The sequence below is a fragment of the Cherax quadricarinatus genome, chromosome 58 (assembly GCF_038502225.1).
Source record: "Cherax quadricarinatus isolate ZL_2023a chromosome 58, ASM3850222v1, whole genome shotgun sequence".
NCBI lineage: Eukaryota > Metazoa > Arthropoda > Malacostraca > Decapoda > Parastacidae > Cherax > Cherax quadricarinatus.
The window spans coordinates 2,191,534-2,207,557 of record NC_091349.1 but is presented as its reverse complement, the minus strand read 5'-3'; the positions used below and the strand labels follow the sequence as shown (position 1 = coordinate 2,207,557).

Genomic DNA, 16,024 nt, shown 5'->3' with positions numbered 1-16,024 from the left:
GTCAAGATTTGATCAGTTGGAGAAAAGGAGAAGTATGATGAAAGAAAATATGGAAGCATAGCATGAGGGACTGTGGTGGTGAGACTATCCATATCTGGTACATCAGCCATAAGTATCCTTCACACAAAACACTGTGGGTTAGTTTTACACCTGACCCAAGAATTTACATGTTATGCAATACATCTGCAACACTTGCACTGTAATGAGTGTTTGGTAAAATTGATTCCTTGCTCTTAACACAATTATATCTGAACAAATAACCAAAAAATAGTGTAATTAGATACTTTTATGGAAATTTCAAACAGTCAGCTTGTATTATTAGATGAAGTAAAAAGTAGTGAGCTGAAATCTTTTTACTGTAAGATTGAAAGGCTGAAAACTTCATGCTGTAGGGCTGTACGGTTGAAAACTTTATTCTGTAGGGTTGTAATGCATCCGAGGGGAAGCTACTCACTGCCTGAAATATTTAGTTAAGAATTTTAACATGGACACTCATAGAGGAAGCAGAACAGTATCGATGTCAGCACCTAAGAACAGTTGAAAAAGAAATTATGTAGCAAAAGTGGTATAGACACAAAAATTTCCATGGATGATGAAATTCATCATTCAAGCAAAGTCAGCATTTCACTCATTTAAAATTTGGGATGTTGAGGCTGTTTGTTCCTAGTCCTGCCCAGCATTAGATTTACTAGAGAAAATGACAGATGGTATAATTGGTAATTGCTGTAGCATAATGCAAGAGGCTGAACAAATCCACTTACCTAAGGGTTTTTGTTTTTGTGTTGAATACACGATGCTCATAGTACACATATATAAAAACCTTAGTTGATAGAAGTGCATTTATAGAATTCTGCACAAGCACTTCTTTCTTAATTAATAAAGAAGAACCATGGACATAAGACGTTTGCTGCATTAATAGCTTTGAAGCAGGTCTGTGTTCCTGTGAATCTTAGAAAACTCTTGCCTTCAGAATTCTTCTTTCTTCCATGGTAGTAATTCCAGGGGCATCCAAGGCTGACTGGTCTCAGGTGTGCTAAATGTAGTGTTTATCATTTTGGTTACCTACTCTGTTTTTACTAGTATATAAACCAGCTGTGATAACCAGTTTCTTATTTGTGTTGGAAGAGGAATTGTGTAAGGAAAATAAACAAGTTTTAGCATAATATTTCATTTAATATACTGTATGTAGGTAGTACTGTAGAGGGTTATAGCAAGGAAGAATGTCACAATATTGTGGCTGGCACATTTCATAACTAGCCCACAAAGTAGAGCTGAAATTAAACCATACTTATGATGTATCCTGAACCATTATCAGCTTTAGTGATAGTGATAAGGATCCTGGATAGACCAAAACATCATTTAGTTTCATCTCCAGTTTGTTGGTTAGTTGTATATTATAGAAAGTATTGTTTAATATTGTCTGCACTTGTACACCATTGTTTTATTGTTACTCACGTCCCCCTCCAACTTTACCTGGTTTGTTTACAACTGGGTTGAACGCTGCCGCCCCATCAACGCTAACATCCGTGGTGTCCCAATTACCCATCGCTGTAAGCCAAGTTCTGTCACTCAACAGTAGATCTCTGTACTGTTAGCATGGACCCTTGTCATGCAGTCAAGATCATACTTTTTTTTAGTGATTAGGTGTTCATTATTAAGAACACACTGTAGATGCACACCCTGATACCTTTTATTTTTTCTTAGAATCTGACTAGTAATTCCTTGTATATTCATGTGGTGTATTTAGCACCAGGTGCTTGCTTCCCTACAAGTTATTAGAGTCTATAGCTGAAGCAGCCAGTGTATACTCTGTTGTTGGTGTTACTCATGTTTTCCTCTTTGGAAAATACATGATTATTCATGGAGTTAGTTACTACTGTTTACTAATAATGGGCCATAAATTGTAACAATGTTTATAAGCCTAGCTACTCTTAAGACATGATTATTTAGATAATTTATTTATAATTCTATAATGAGGAAGATTAGCAGTGGTACTGAAAGGATTTAATGTTAGGAAAAGAGCTAAGTAAATTGATTCAATAATGTTGAGACTATTTATGCCTTCCTTTATTTCATGTTTTAAACGAATTATAAGACATAGATCCCTAATGAAATAACATCCCTGTCAGAAATCATTATCTATCATGCCTTTTATCTGTATACTTCCTTTCCCAGTTAGGGTGGTTCAAGAAACAAGCTGCTACTTGCAATACTGACTTGGGTTCTCAGCTTACAATGAATTGAGTTAGCTAGCTTCTTTACACTACTAATGATTTTCATCATTATATACTGAAATCCCCCAAGTTTCTCCATCATGTGAGGTTGACGCCTGTATTTTCTCTCACATCCAGGCTTTAAGATCTCTTCCACAGGCTGCAATCCACTCTGTTGTATGAAACTATCTGCCATAAATACCGTTTTATAATGGATTAGTCCTTACATCTGGCTGTATTTCCCATTGTCTGGCTCTTCACCTTGCATAATATTGTAATTAATCTTCTTCATTTTCTTCTAATAGTCATTCCCTCTTCATTGTCTTTCCCTTGCTCATCAATTTCACAATACATCAAAATATGCTTTTTAAATTATTCATAATTTCTGTTTCCAGCTGTGACCTGTCAGTTCCCAGGGTGACCAGAGTTTGATGTCCTTACATGTGTATTGGGACTAATACATATCTGTAAAGACTCTCTGCACGGTTCACAATAAGATGTTTCATTCTTCATAAAAATTATCTTGTGATTTTCTGCTTCATCTTACTCTTTATTTTACATATTTTCTCTGTCTTCCTTGCTGCCTTAGCTAATCTTTCAACCTTTGCTCTTTCTCTTGTCTGCATTTATGTACTCATAGCTTCCGTTGGCAAAGTTGCTAACAAGTTTATTGACAACTGTTAGTTTAGAAGATGACTTCATTTGATGATATTTTGACCTGTCATAGGTTGTCTTGAATCAAGACCTTGAGTTACAGAAAGTCTGTAATATGCAAAACATCATGAGCAAGGAAGAAGGGTATTATTTTAAATAGTGTCCTTGCCTGCAAACTCAAAAACTCTCCCTTTTGCCTATTTTTACTTTTGTCTCTACCAAGAAATCTTCTGAATATAACAGCGGTGATAATGCCCAATCTGTTCCATTATGGCTTATGTTAACTATTGCTTCTCCTCACACACATCAGCTCATCATTGAAGATTTTTAATAGTCATTGTAACAATGCACATTCTCAAAAATCACATTCTTTGCTGTATTCTTACCACCTTTGGCTGTCACTCAAGTGTTTCTTCCACCATGGTGGGATTGACTAAAAACACTTTGCTCACATTCCAAACACATAGCACCTCTCAAATATTTCTCCCAATTGCTTTCTCCTGGTACTGGAATGCATCATATATTGACTTTTTTTTTCCAGAGTGTATAAGTATGATTCAGCTTCACACTCCTTAAACCTTCCTTCTTCCTCGCTTATATATTCCATAATTTTTGGTGTATCTGGTTAACCAGTGTCTTGCTTTTTCTGTTCTGTAACTCGGATGTAATGTTGACTGTTGGGGAGAGTAATGTTGTCAATAATATCTGTGTCTGGTGAAATATTCATCTTCCAGGATTTGTATATTGGATATAATATTTAACAGGTGGCTTGTACTACTGTGAATTTGTCTTGATCTTCATTTCATTAAGTCATCCCTTCTTTTTCGTAATTATTATTCTGTGACTAAACTGTGAGGAATAGCTTAATATTCAATCCCTCAAAGTTTTTTAATCCTGTCCTATGGCCCCTGAAATAACTGTTATATATAATTGATTCACACTTTTTCTGTGTGTATTTTCATGCAGAAAGAGAGAGAATTAAAATTTTGAAGTTTTAGCTGTGTTTATAGCACAAGTGGTTACCCATGTGTCGTGTCTTATTGGCCTCTGTGGAGGGTTAGTGTTAAGTCCTCAACTCTGTGGATCTTCCTTCTAAATACATTATGTTAAGGAAAGGTAAATTCCCAAGTGATTTCCAAATAAAACACACAATGGAAAGAATCTGTATATTTTGACTTCATTAAAAAACATGCTTCAGATCTGGAGAAAATGGTGCAAAATTAACAAGTTGTGAAAAAGACACAATTGCAGAATGGAACTTTATTGAGATGTTTTGCCTGTGGAACAGCTGAAACATCTTCATTAACTGAAGAAGCCTGTTTCACAGCTGAAAACATTTCATTAAGGGTCCACTTTAGTTTTGTGCCTTTTAACTCTTCAGATCTGCTGAAAAAGGTCTCTGAGGCTGAAGTATATAGGTTTTTAATTCTGTGTTTTATTTGTTCTATATGTGGAGTTTACCTCTTCATTGATAAGTGTTTATGACACTTTTATCAAAACTTTTTTTTTTTTTTTTTTTTCAACAAGTCGGCCATCTCCCACCGAGGCAGGGTGACCCAAAAAGAAAATACTTTCATCATCATTCAACACTTTCACCACACTCGCACATTATCACTGTTTTTGCAGAGGTGCTCAGAATACAACAGTTTAGAAGCATACACATATAAAGATACACAACATTTCCCTCCAAACTGCCAATATCAAAACATTATGTTAAATTGATAAATAATCCTGCAGGTGATATATTAAATATTAATTCTATCATTGTGAAATATCCTGAGTTTTTGCAATGATTTTTAGGTATAGGCACAAGCAAACGTTAATACATTTATAAATACATAATTGATCATAATGTTAGATTAGTCTGCATCTTATATCTACATTATACAGTACATGGTTTATATCTCAGTTGATGGGCCTGTTCCTGACACCTTCAAGCACTCCCTCCTCCTCTTGCTTATTCTCCCTCTGTTTGATTATCCCTCCTATTCCATCTTTTGATAATTCCATCTTCCTTTCCTCTTTATCTCCCCTCTTCCCTCTGCTTTTTTTTTTTTTAGCCATACTCTCATTTTCATTCATATTTGAATATGTAGTAGCTTATTGTAATTATGCTTAGCATTGAAGATATTAATACCTGGCAGAAGATGTCACAGTTGTTGGCAAGCCACGAGCCCAGTAGTTGTGTAGAAAGTGTCTTCCTTTCTTGTGTTGTTTCATTCAGTGTTTTAACAGCTTCATGTTTCTAATATGAAGTTCTGCAGTTGTATAATGCAGTAAGAGGTCTCAGTATTTGTTTTTCAGGTGTGTAAAGAAAACCTCTTTATCTACATTGTGAAGATCTTAGTCATTTATTTTCTTTTATTTAATTGTAAACGTGTATATATCTTATTGAGACCTGTCCTGTTAAGTTCAACATTGGTTTTGTATCATAAGTCACTTTCTCAACATATGTTATTTTGGGTTAGGTTAATGGCATTTCACCCAATTTAACTAGTTATACATTAATACCAAATAATTGAATACTAATGCACAAAGTTGAGACTGTTTTTATATGTTAACAGAAAATGGAGTTACAAAGAGAATGAACATAGACTATTACAAAACCATCGTTCACATTTTAATGTCACTGTCTCCTTTCCCCTGTCCCCCTCCCTTCTCACTCTTGAGTCAGTAAAAAAACTCGTATTTGCTTATGAGGATGTGGGTTACTTATTTCCATACTTTGTCTGATATAAACATTTTGGATTATATTTACAGAACTTTTTCTGTGACCCTGAATGTGTTTTGTTTCTCACACTTACATGTGGGATTATCACCAGACATATGAATCATTTGGTGTTGTGTGTGGGAAAGTTAGAGCACAGTCAGTAATTCATCTTTTAACCCTTAAACTGTCCAAACGTAGATCTATGTTCACGTGCGTAGCACTCCGACCTGGATTTTCCCCATTTGAAAGCATGTAAAAAAAAAACGCAGATCTACATTCGCAGATCTACGATCTACGTCAATGTATATCTACGTTCGGACAGTTTAAGGGTTAATATAACAGTAAGGTCAGAATAAGTGACCTTGATGATGAGCATTAAGAAACCCCTTTGACCCTCTCCTCCCCCCCACAAAAAAAGTGCACATGTATTAAATGGCAAGTATCTGATAAATAAGTAATATGTGGCACAGTGTAGCATAGTGTGCCCTTTTTATTATTGGATATGGTTTCACCCTAAATAGTTTTTATCAAGGCTACATTTATTAGACTTAATAAAAGCCCTATTTAGGGGAAAAAGTTGTCTAATAAAAACCCTTGTTCTGCTACATGCACATGACTTTATCTGTATATTTTGGCCACTGTTAGAGTCCCTGTTCAACAGATCTCTGACTGTCAAAATATACAGATCTCTTCCTCACTTGTATCTCGGTTTTTGTTCCAAATTATTTCTTGCCTCTCTTTGATCAATGTTTATACACGTATCAAAGTAACTGTGGAGGTAACTTCAGCATGTAAACTCAAATGAACATATTCATACCTTGATTATTTGCAAGATGAAGTATTTACATGTGCTTCATACATATTAGTTTGTTTTTTCTCTGTTTCTATAAATTTAGCAACTTAATATCAAGTCTATATCATGAAGTTTTTAATAAAGTAGGATTGCTTTCTTGCTCACAGGTACACGCCGGACAAAAATCTCTTCCAAAGGTGGAAATGAATTACAGATGAATAGCAATGAAGATACTAATGCTTCTCCAAATGATGCCACAACTGGTGGAGGTAATGGTGTTTAACCTTATAATGAGAAGTTAGATATAAAAAATAACAAGACAAGAATATATTGCACATAAGTAAGTCATTTAGTCACAGCCTACAGGAAATCTACATTAACTACAGTATGTTGTCTGCCTTTCCCTGTTGTTACTGCTTGTTTGCTTCTGGTGGATTTATTTCTGTCTTAAAGAAAATGTATATAATATGTGACCAAGTACCCAAGATTCCTCAAGAAGGATTTTATTGCATTCAAACTGCTCTAGATTTGTCTTGTGTAATGGTCTCTCCAGTGTGATGCCACCTCCTCCTCCTCCTCCTGTTACTTATAAGAAAATAATATATAGAATGTGCTAGCAGAAAATAGTATATTGGGTATTATTATGTTAGATGGTTTGGAATGGTTACAATCCATCGATGAATGCAGTATCAGCTATCTTTTATCTGACAAGGTATTAAGAGTAGCTGTGGGAAGTTATTTTTGGACTTTTAAGTTTTAGAAGCTATTTTAATATTTTGCCTGCCGTTGCTGGTACAGTATGCCAAGACAGCTCAGTCAACAGCCTTTCCTTTGGGCTTGAAAAGTCTATTGTGATTCGTCCATTTGCCATTCAGATGCAGTAATCAATAATGTTGATACAGTTTTGCTAGTTCAAGACACATTTTTTATGCCCAGCCTCATTAGTGATCATAATGTATAAGATTGATGGAAATAATGATATATGGTAATTCCATTGTTTACTTACAAGACACTGAGTAGATTCATAAGAACCCCAACATCATTGTACAGAGCCTTGTACAAAGAAGTATATCTGATCATTTGTGAGACTGTTCATCCCTGGTGGAAACATTGTCTCTTATCTTGGTGTTAGGATGTTTTCTGCAGTAAGATATGAGCAAGTCTGGCAAGTTGCTCTTGTCTTGAAACATATCTGTTTCCAGATTCAGACTTAAATTCACTTGCTTTATAACTGGGAAAATCCAGACACCTTGTAAGCAGTGGGAGTCATTTTCTGTACCTGTTTCTTGAGGTTTGCCTTGTTGGTCCTGACTTGCCTGCTGATTCATTACATAGTTATATTAAAGAGCTACAACTTAAAGATTTCAGGAAAGGTCTATGGCTTATGCAGACTACTTGTACCTTATCTTTACTCTGAAATTATAGTACCTTATCTTTACCCTGAAATTATAGTTGGTCAGTTCATAGTTATGAAATTAAACTCAAGATTCATTATCATAGCATGTTCAACATCTTTTTGTGTGGTAAAATTTTAACTTTAAAATAATGAACTAGCTGAAGCTGAAGCTTAATGCAAAGAGTTGTCTTGCATGTGTCCCAGGCTGTAAGCCTGTGATTCACATTCTGGTCATATGGTAGACCTGAAGTTGAGCAGGCCAAATGTCTTCCATTTTAGCAGCATAATGCTTAATTAATCTAAATAATCAACTAATAGCCTCCTTAACATATCCAATAACTATTAAGTATGTCATGTGTTTGATGGTGAGAAAGTCGAGCAATGTTAGTTGTTGTTTGGGCTTTTTAAGTAACTTTTGCTGTGGAATATTTTGTTATTGACTTTTTCAATCATTGGGAAAGCATATAAAATGATGTGTTATCCTAATAACACTAAATTGCATGACTGTCTTCCCTTCATCAGGTTCCATTGGCAGCATTTTTTATTTTTAGCAACTAAATTAACTTCAAGTAGTAAAGACTAAAGTACATTCTTTATCATACTTTTAATTATTAAATTCTTTACTCTCATCTGATTATTTTTGTGCTGCTACTCATCACTTTGTCAGTTATATTCTTATGCCCTAGTCTAGTCTTTTTTTTTTTTCATTCATCATTCATGCTTAATGCCTCATCCTGTGCAAAATAACCAAGTAGTCCTATGTACCTGTAAATCATTATTATTATTATTCAGGCATCAATCATTATCACAAACATCATCAATTATTATTTAGCAGGCCTTGTCCATTAAACTGTGCATTCACTAGTCTCTTGTTTTGCAATAGTTCAAGACTGTTGTTCATTTACTACCATTCAGTTAACTATTGCTGTTTTTACTGATATAAATTATTTGAGGCATTATTGTTTATTGGTTCTTTTAGACAATCATTTTTGTGTTTAGACTTCACAGTATATAAGACTTGTGAATATATTACTTAGTTCTCTCTTACTTTTTTTTCTATACCATTTTAGTCTTTTAACTTAACATGCTCACCCTTAATTAAGTACTGTGTAATATGCACTTTTCTAAGATGTGAAGTCTGCTGGACACCCACTTGACTGGTAAAATACTCTAAAATTTATTTTTAACAAGTGTCTTAAAATTATGCTACTCCGGTATTACTAGACATGTTTAAGGGAATTATCAGCCCAGGGAATTATCATACAATTATCAGCCCATGGAATTATCATACAATTATCAGCCCAGGATTGTAGAAATTAAGATTTTGTAATTTTATCTTATAAAAACATTAGCCATAATCTGGGTGACACTATATTCCTGAGACACCATTTCCTGTGTCAGACTCAAGCAATATATTGATGTCACTGATGGTGCTAGTGTCCCTTTACTAATGGAAAATATGGAATTGCAGAACAGTATTGGCTCACAAATTCTTGATTTTTAAACATCCCATTCACACCATTGTTTATGTCAATCTCACTGTCACTTTCTCAATGAGTATCATATTGTGGTGATATAAGTTTCTTGATACAGCAGTGCTCAGGTAAAACATGCTAGGTTATAGCCACTGAATTAGACAATTTTTTTATATATATACAGGAGGGGCCCCACTTATATGGCGGGTTAGGTTCCAGGCTACCGCCATAAAGCGAATCACACTTTTTTTCACTTATAAATGCTTCTTAACATGTTTACACTATCATATATTAAATTAACAATAGAACCAAGCATTAAAAAAAACAAAAAAGTAAACTACACATACAGAACACTCATTACTTACCTTAAAATATTTGTAGTCATAGTGTAGGGTGAGAGGTGAGTATTTACTGTAGAAAGTCATATGTGGTAGCTCACCTTGCTACCATACCTACTACATGAAATATACGACATTTAAAGCCCCCAGAGCAATTATTATTATTACCATATGTACCTTGTTAAATGAGTCTAATCATTTCGAACACCTACCTTTAGATGCCATCATAAATGAGAGAGAATGAGTAAAGAAAAGAGAATAAGAGAGACACGGAGAATGTAAACAAACAGACAAATGCATATTAATTCCTGTCCACTTACGGTTCATGCACTTTCATTTTCCATACGTTTGTGAAACTTTTACCACAATACAAACACTTTACATTGTGTACAAGTTGTCTTCACGTTGGTACAGTAGAATAAATAACAGAAACACTCCCATTCTCATACAACACACCATTTTTTAGAGGGAATGATGCTATGAGTGAAGGCATATGAAAGGAATAATTTTCTACAGTACCTCCAGTAATACTAATGTGTACACATTTTCTCTGATGTTGGACCAGAGAAAACAGAATTCTTTCTGTCACTACTACAAGCCGCCCAGATACCACATTTCATATTTATGTCTGTTTGTTCTGCTGTGAGTGTATGTTTTATGTTTATTTGTTATGTAACGTGCATCCTATATAATTTAAAAAAAAATCATGGATTAATGAAAATTTCTATATTACCATAATTATTATTAGTAGTAGTATTATGGCATCTTCAACACTAGTGAGATGCTCTTAGTGATTTTAATGTGTACCTGCACACCAGCACAGTGTGTAAGTTTATTTAGGTACAGGTACACATAAGTATAATTCTCAGAGTATATATAAAATATGCAATAACTTTAAAACACTTGAAATTTTGGCAACTTTCCAGACATAATCGAGAGACATGGAACTTACGGAGGATGTAAACAAACATATTAGTGCGCAGACGCTGTAATAGTGATTCAGGCAGGGAGCTGTACAGACGAATTTTAGTCATAATTTGAAGTGTCCCTATTAACAAATCGCCGTAGAGCAGGGCCCTCCTGTACATTGAAAATCTCAGTTTAAAATAGCTTAATCATTAATTGTCATCCAGGACAGCCACTTTGATACTTCAGTCAGTTGTGCTCCTTGTTTTCAGTAGTATAATACTGTACTGTACCACTTTATATTTAGACTCATTTACTTAAATTCAGCTTTACCTACATATTTCTTATTAAGTTATCTTTTCTCTTCATCATCATATACAAACCCTGTAATTGGGATTGTTTTATGGTTGTTTTAAATACAGTGGACCCCCGGTTAACGAACTTTTTTCATTCCAGTAGTATGTTCAGGTGCCAGTACTGACTGAATTTTTTCCCATAAGGAATATTGTGAAGTAGATTAGTCCATTTCAGACCCCCAAACATACATGTACAAAAGCACTTACATAAATACACTTACATAATTAGTCGCATTTGGAGGGGATCGTTAAGCGGGGGTCCACTGTATTATCCCAAGCCTTCAGTTTATGCTTTGATGAAGCATCATAATGGCATTCTTCATATGTATGGACCACATGTGCTGCCAAAGTATACATTACTCATTTGTGTTCTCTCTGATAATTTCTTGTTTTCCCTGGTATTAACTTTGTCAGTTATAAACTGTATATATACGTAAATCTCCATACAATATTTTTTGTTCACAAAGCTTCCATATGGTGCAGTAATTGTGAATTAGGGTGGTATTTTGTTGAGGGCTCTTGATTTACATTTTTTTTTTTTTTGAATTTTTACCAGTAAATTATACATTGGAATATGCTTTAAAAAATTTATAGTACAGTAGGGCCTGACATTAATAAGTTCCTGAAAATTGTTCATTACTAAGGTGTTTGCAACTTGGAACCTACTCTCCTATAAACACCTACTATATTGTAATCAAATGATGCATTTCCCAACCATAATATTCCATACTTATTTTTCACTTTTTGTTTCAGTGAAATTAAAAGCATTGTAAAGTATTTAGGTGAGGTTCTTCCTTTTCCTCCTCTCTTACTTCCCTCATCCATCCCCTGCCCTCCATTCCCACTCCCCTACTCTCTTATCTCCTTTCCTCTCATATTCCCTTTCTCCTGAAGTGGGGCGAAGAGAAGTGGAGTACGGCAGTAATAACCAGTGATTCTCTCATTGTATCTGACACAACGCTTTAGTTATTCTGCCTTACTCCACTTACTGTTATGTTCAGGGTATCAGGTGCCTCTGGAAAGCTAGCGGTGAGGGTTTTTTGCCTAGTTTGTGTAGTGATGAGGACAGGGTGTGGATGAGGGTAATTTGAGCCTCTGCTGCTCTGAACCTCAACTTTTGACTATGTATTGGACAAGCAAACCTGCCACCTCAACAAACAAATGTTATTTTTAAATCTACTGTGCTCTCCACATGTTCACAAAATTAAGATGCACAAACTATTGATGCATTTGTAAAAAACTGAGAACAAAAAATATAATTCTGGCTTTTTGAATATTGATACTGTCTTGCATGGATGTAAATGTTCCTGTTGTCCAGAAGGATGAGTCTGTCATCATATGTAATAAAGTTTGTTCAAAAGTGCCAGTACCATAAGTGTGGATCATTGCAAATCAAGGCCCTACTGTACCTTACAGTTGGGTAACACACTCAGTCACTTGGACAGGCTGGAAAACTGCAGAACTGTCTTGTGCATATTTAACAGATCTCTTAGGTTCAGTTACTAATGTGGTTAAAGTTTTAATAGTTGTTACTATGTACGGTTGGTTACAGTCTTTGCAAGGGATTTCATTAACATTGGTGCATTAAAAATGTTCATTTTTGGAACTATTACTACATGATCCTCATCTGCTGATGTTGCCACATCTTTAAAGCAAATGATTGTTGTCATTGGGTATACATGACTCACATCTGGTGCACAGTTCAGAATTATTGAAAGTTATCTTACACAATGGGCAGTATCTAGATTTTCTCTTTCATAGCATTTGCTTAGAGTTCAGTCAGTTTGTTATGCATTCTTTTCCAAAAGTAATAAGCATAGCTGTCTAGTTTTTCACAGATGCTCCTTCATGACTGGAGCCAAAACTGGTATTCAGTAAATGTTGGAAAGCTTTCATTGCCTGTGCTGTATGATTTTTCATACATCATAGTATGCTGAGTTTTATCCACAGAGAACTGTCTGGTAGAATGTCAGGTTTTGTCCACTGAAGACTGTTGTAGAATGCCAAGTTTTGACTACTGAGAACTCTCAGTCAAGCAACTAGATGATCTAATACTTTGTGTCTGTATTCTTCTTCCTTGATCTCATGAAAATTTGTCAATAGTTTTATGTTCTTGCATTCACATAAGATGTTCATTTAAATTTTTTAAATTTTCAGTACTTTTTCAAAGAAAACCGAAAATGTTTCTTAGTCTTCTGAAGCATTTTTAGTAAATGTTCCTATTAAGAGATCAGTGTACTATCACTTCATGGCATGTCCCATCGATTCTGCCTGACCCTAGACGAAACATACAAATGATGACTCAATTGAAAGAGATCAAATGTGAAACTTAAGCTGGAGTTTGTTAGGTTATATTTCTCAGGTTCAACACAGCATTAGGGGAAGTGGTAGTGCTTATCAAGGTACACCTATATATATGTTATATACACAGGTCGATTATCATATTATACCTGTCTTACATTGTATGGTATTCCGCAAAAAAAAAAAGTGTAATGAAAAAATAAATATGATATTTGACTGTGAACCGCCTCACAGCTGCTCAACATAACACTCAGCAATTTACACACATTTCATTTATTCTTGTTTACATTTTTTCACATTGTCATGGTACATGTATATAGCACCACAGGTATCATTGTTACTGCTATCTGGAACACTCTTATATGGTAAGACTAATGTTCTTTTCCCCCGAAGTTATGTACTCATGCTGTGCCTGCCAAAACATTAAAAACACTCACACACGCACAAATGCATGTGCTCACTCACTTTCTGTGTTGTGCTCTCAAGGATAGTCTTTTTTTTTTTTTTTAGCTGGATATAAATTTAACACAAATATCAAGATGGTCATTTAATATGAAGTGTCATGTTGCATTATATTTGAACCTGTGTTAATTTATGCATTCTTAAACCTGCCCAGTTGCCCACTCAGCAGTTTATACTATACATACCAACCAGTTTAAGGGTTAAAAGATCATTTCACTATTTCAACTAAAAATTCATGTGCAGTGGTTATGTTCCTTGAGGATTAGGAAATCTCAAACCAGGAAACACTGTAACACTTCATAGCCACCAGATCAATAAAACTCCCAAAATACTGAGCTGTATACAAATAAAATAAAAAAATTCTGCAGTACAGTAGATAATATGGCTAAAACTTTTACACCATCACTGCAGTACTGCTCTCATCAATTCTAATTGGACTATTTCTATGTGTACTAAACTAGCTAAAATCTTTTTCCCTGAAATACATAGCTACAATACAGTACATAATACAGTACTGTGTAGGGGGCAGACAGCATCTGACTGTATCCAAGAAAGAGAAGAGAGGAGAAAAGGGAAAAATAGGCAATAGGGTGGCTGGTGGAGGCACCGGGCATGGCACGAGGCCCAGTGCCTCCACCACTTACCATGTCCAGTACGTGGGAACCTCGGCTACCACAGTCCAATCAAAACATTTATTTAATCCACAGTTATTAACTAAACAAATATGAGCTTTCTAAATGAGTATTATTATTATTATTATTACATAGGAATGTAGTACTAAACTCGTCCATGGGGTAATACAGTTTATGGGGAAATGGGAAGCAGTTAGGTTTGATGCAAGGAATGAGAAAGATTGGTACACTACTCAGGAGCAAGTGTGTTTCACTGGCATCAAGGCAGCTCTAGAGGAGTCTATACATGCATAAAATAAGCATACACAAAATATGAATAAACAGTATTCACCTAAAACTAACCAAGAAAATATATTTATAATTCAGCCTTAAGAAATTCTTATTAATTAAATCTATGGTTCTTTACCAATCTCTAACAAATAAATGTGAGGCAGGATGACCTGAAAAAGAAATGTTTTCACTATCATTCACACTGTCACTGTTTTGCCAGAGGTGAGCAGATACGACAGTTCAGATGTCCCTCCAAACAGCAAATGTCCCAATCCCCTCATTTAGAGTGCAGGTACTGTACTTCCCACCTCCAGGACTCGAGTCTGGCTAACCTTTATACATACATAAAATGCAAATACTCAAAGTATGAAGGCATTTGGTAAAAAAATTGAGTTGCATACTAAGTGTGGTGGCTGTGGATGTCTAACAGTTTGCTTCATGCTTCATTTTCTAGGGTTTTGACCAATCTGTCTTGCTGGTTAATACTTACAAGAGCAGAACCATGTTCACAGTATACTGTTTCAGTATTTAGTTTGTCATGTGATTTTTCAGAGTTTCAGTGGTTGTAACATACACCATTTTTCCTACATACTGTTGCAGCACTACTGCACTATGAAGAAATACTCTTAAAGTATTCTTTTTGACACAGCTTATTTCTTGGTTTACAACTATGGTGTCTTTGTTCTCCATATTGAGGGTTCTGAAAATACTTTTTTTTCTTGTTCGCTTTTATCCTCATTTATTGTATGTAGTTATCATTTTTCCTCTTTTCCTCCTGCTCGACCAAGAAGGGCATTAGTGACAACAGTGGCAAATAACTATAGGCAGATTATTGATAAAAAGACATTAAAATGCAATTTAAGAAATATAATGATTGACTGAAAAAGCCTGTAACGGAGGTGAAATTTAGTCAGTAACAAAGTTTTCTAAAAGTGAACTTAAGTGTATTGTATGAACAAGGGCATTAGTGTTACATGGTTCCTGGGACTGTTTGTTGATCTGATGAACACAAGTGTTACCTCACTCATAGCAATACTCATAATACCTCTGTTTATAGTGGTGTTTTTCTTACTTGTTTGTGTTGAAAAAGCCTCAAGTATCTTGTGTATCTGTGGACTTTTACTGACAACTAGATGTGATAGCTCCATTCCATTAATATTTTTGTCTTTCATCTCTAGTAATCTAGGGATTCTCACTAATACCAATGTGTTAGTGGACATTATTCACACCAGTCATTAGATGTATACAGTATTTTCTGTTTTTATAGTAAGTGTTATAGTAAGTGTTTTTAGGAGTGAACGCAGCTTGTTTTTAGTTAGCACCACGAACCTGTTATTGTTAAACATTGATACATTTTATTCTATTGCAAGAAAATTGATAGACATAATTAAGGAATTTATAAATACTTCAGTTAGTTTTATTTGCTTACATGTTATTGCTATAATTTGTGTGATAATTAAGGCTTTATTATGCTGAAGGTATGTATGGAGAGTATGTCATGTGTTTTATGTATGTTTT

The 16,024-nt window shown here is 34.8% G+C and overlaps 1 protein-coding gene across 1 annotated transcript in view; it reads left to right on the top strand.

The window, feature by feature from the left end:
* The window catches only part of Nak (Numb-associated kinase), a 144,261-nt gene that overhangs the window by 95,180 nt on the left and 33,057 nt on the right, over positions 1 to 16,024 (top strand). Inside the window, exon 14 of the mRNA XM_070097506.1 lies at positions 6,538 to 6,639. Coding sequence (XP_069953607.1) covers positions 6,538 to 6,639 — 102 coding nt within the window. The remainder of the gene's footprint in view (positions 1 to 6,537; positions 6,640 to 16,024) is intronic.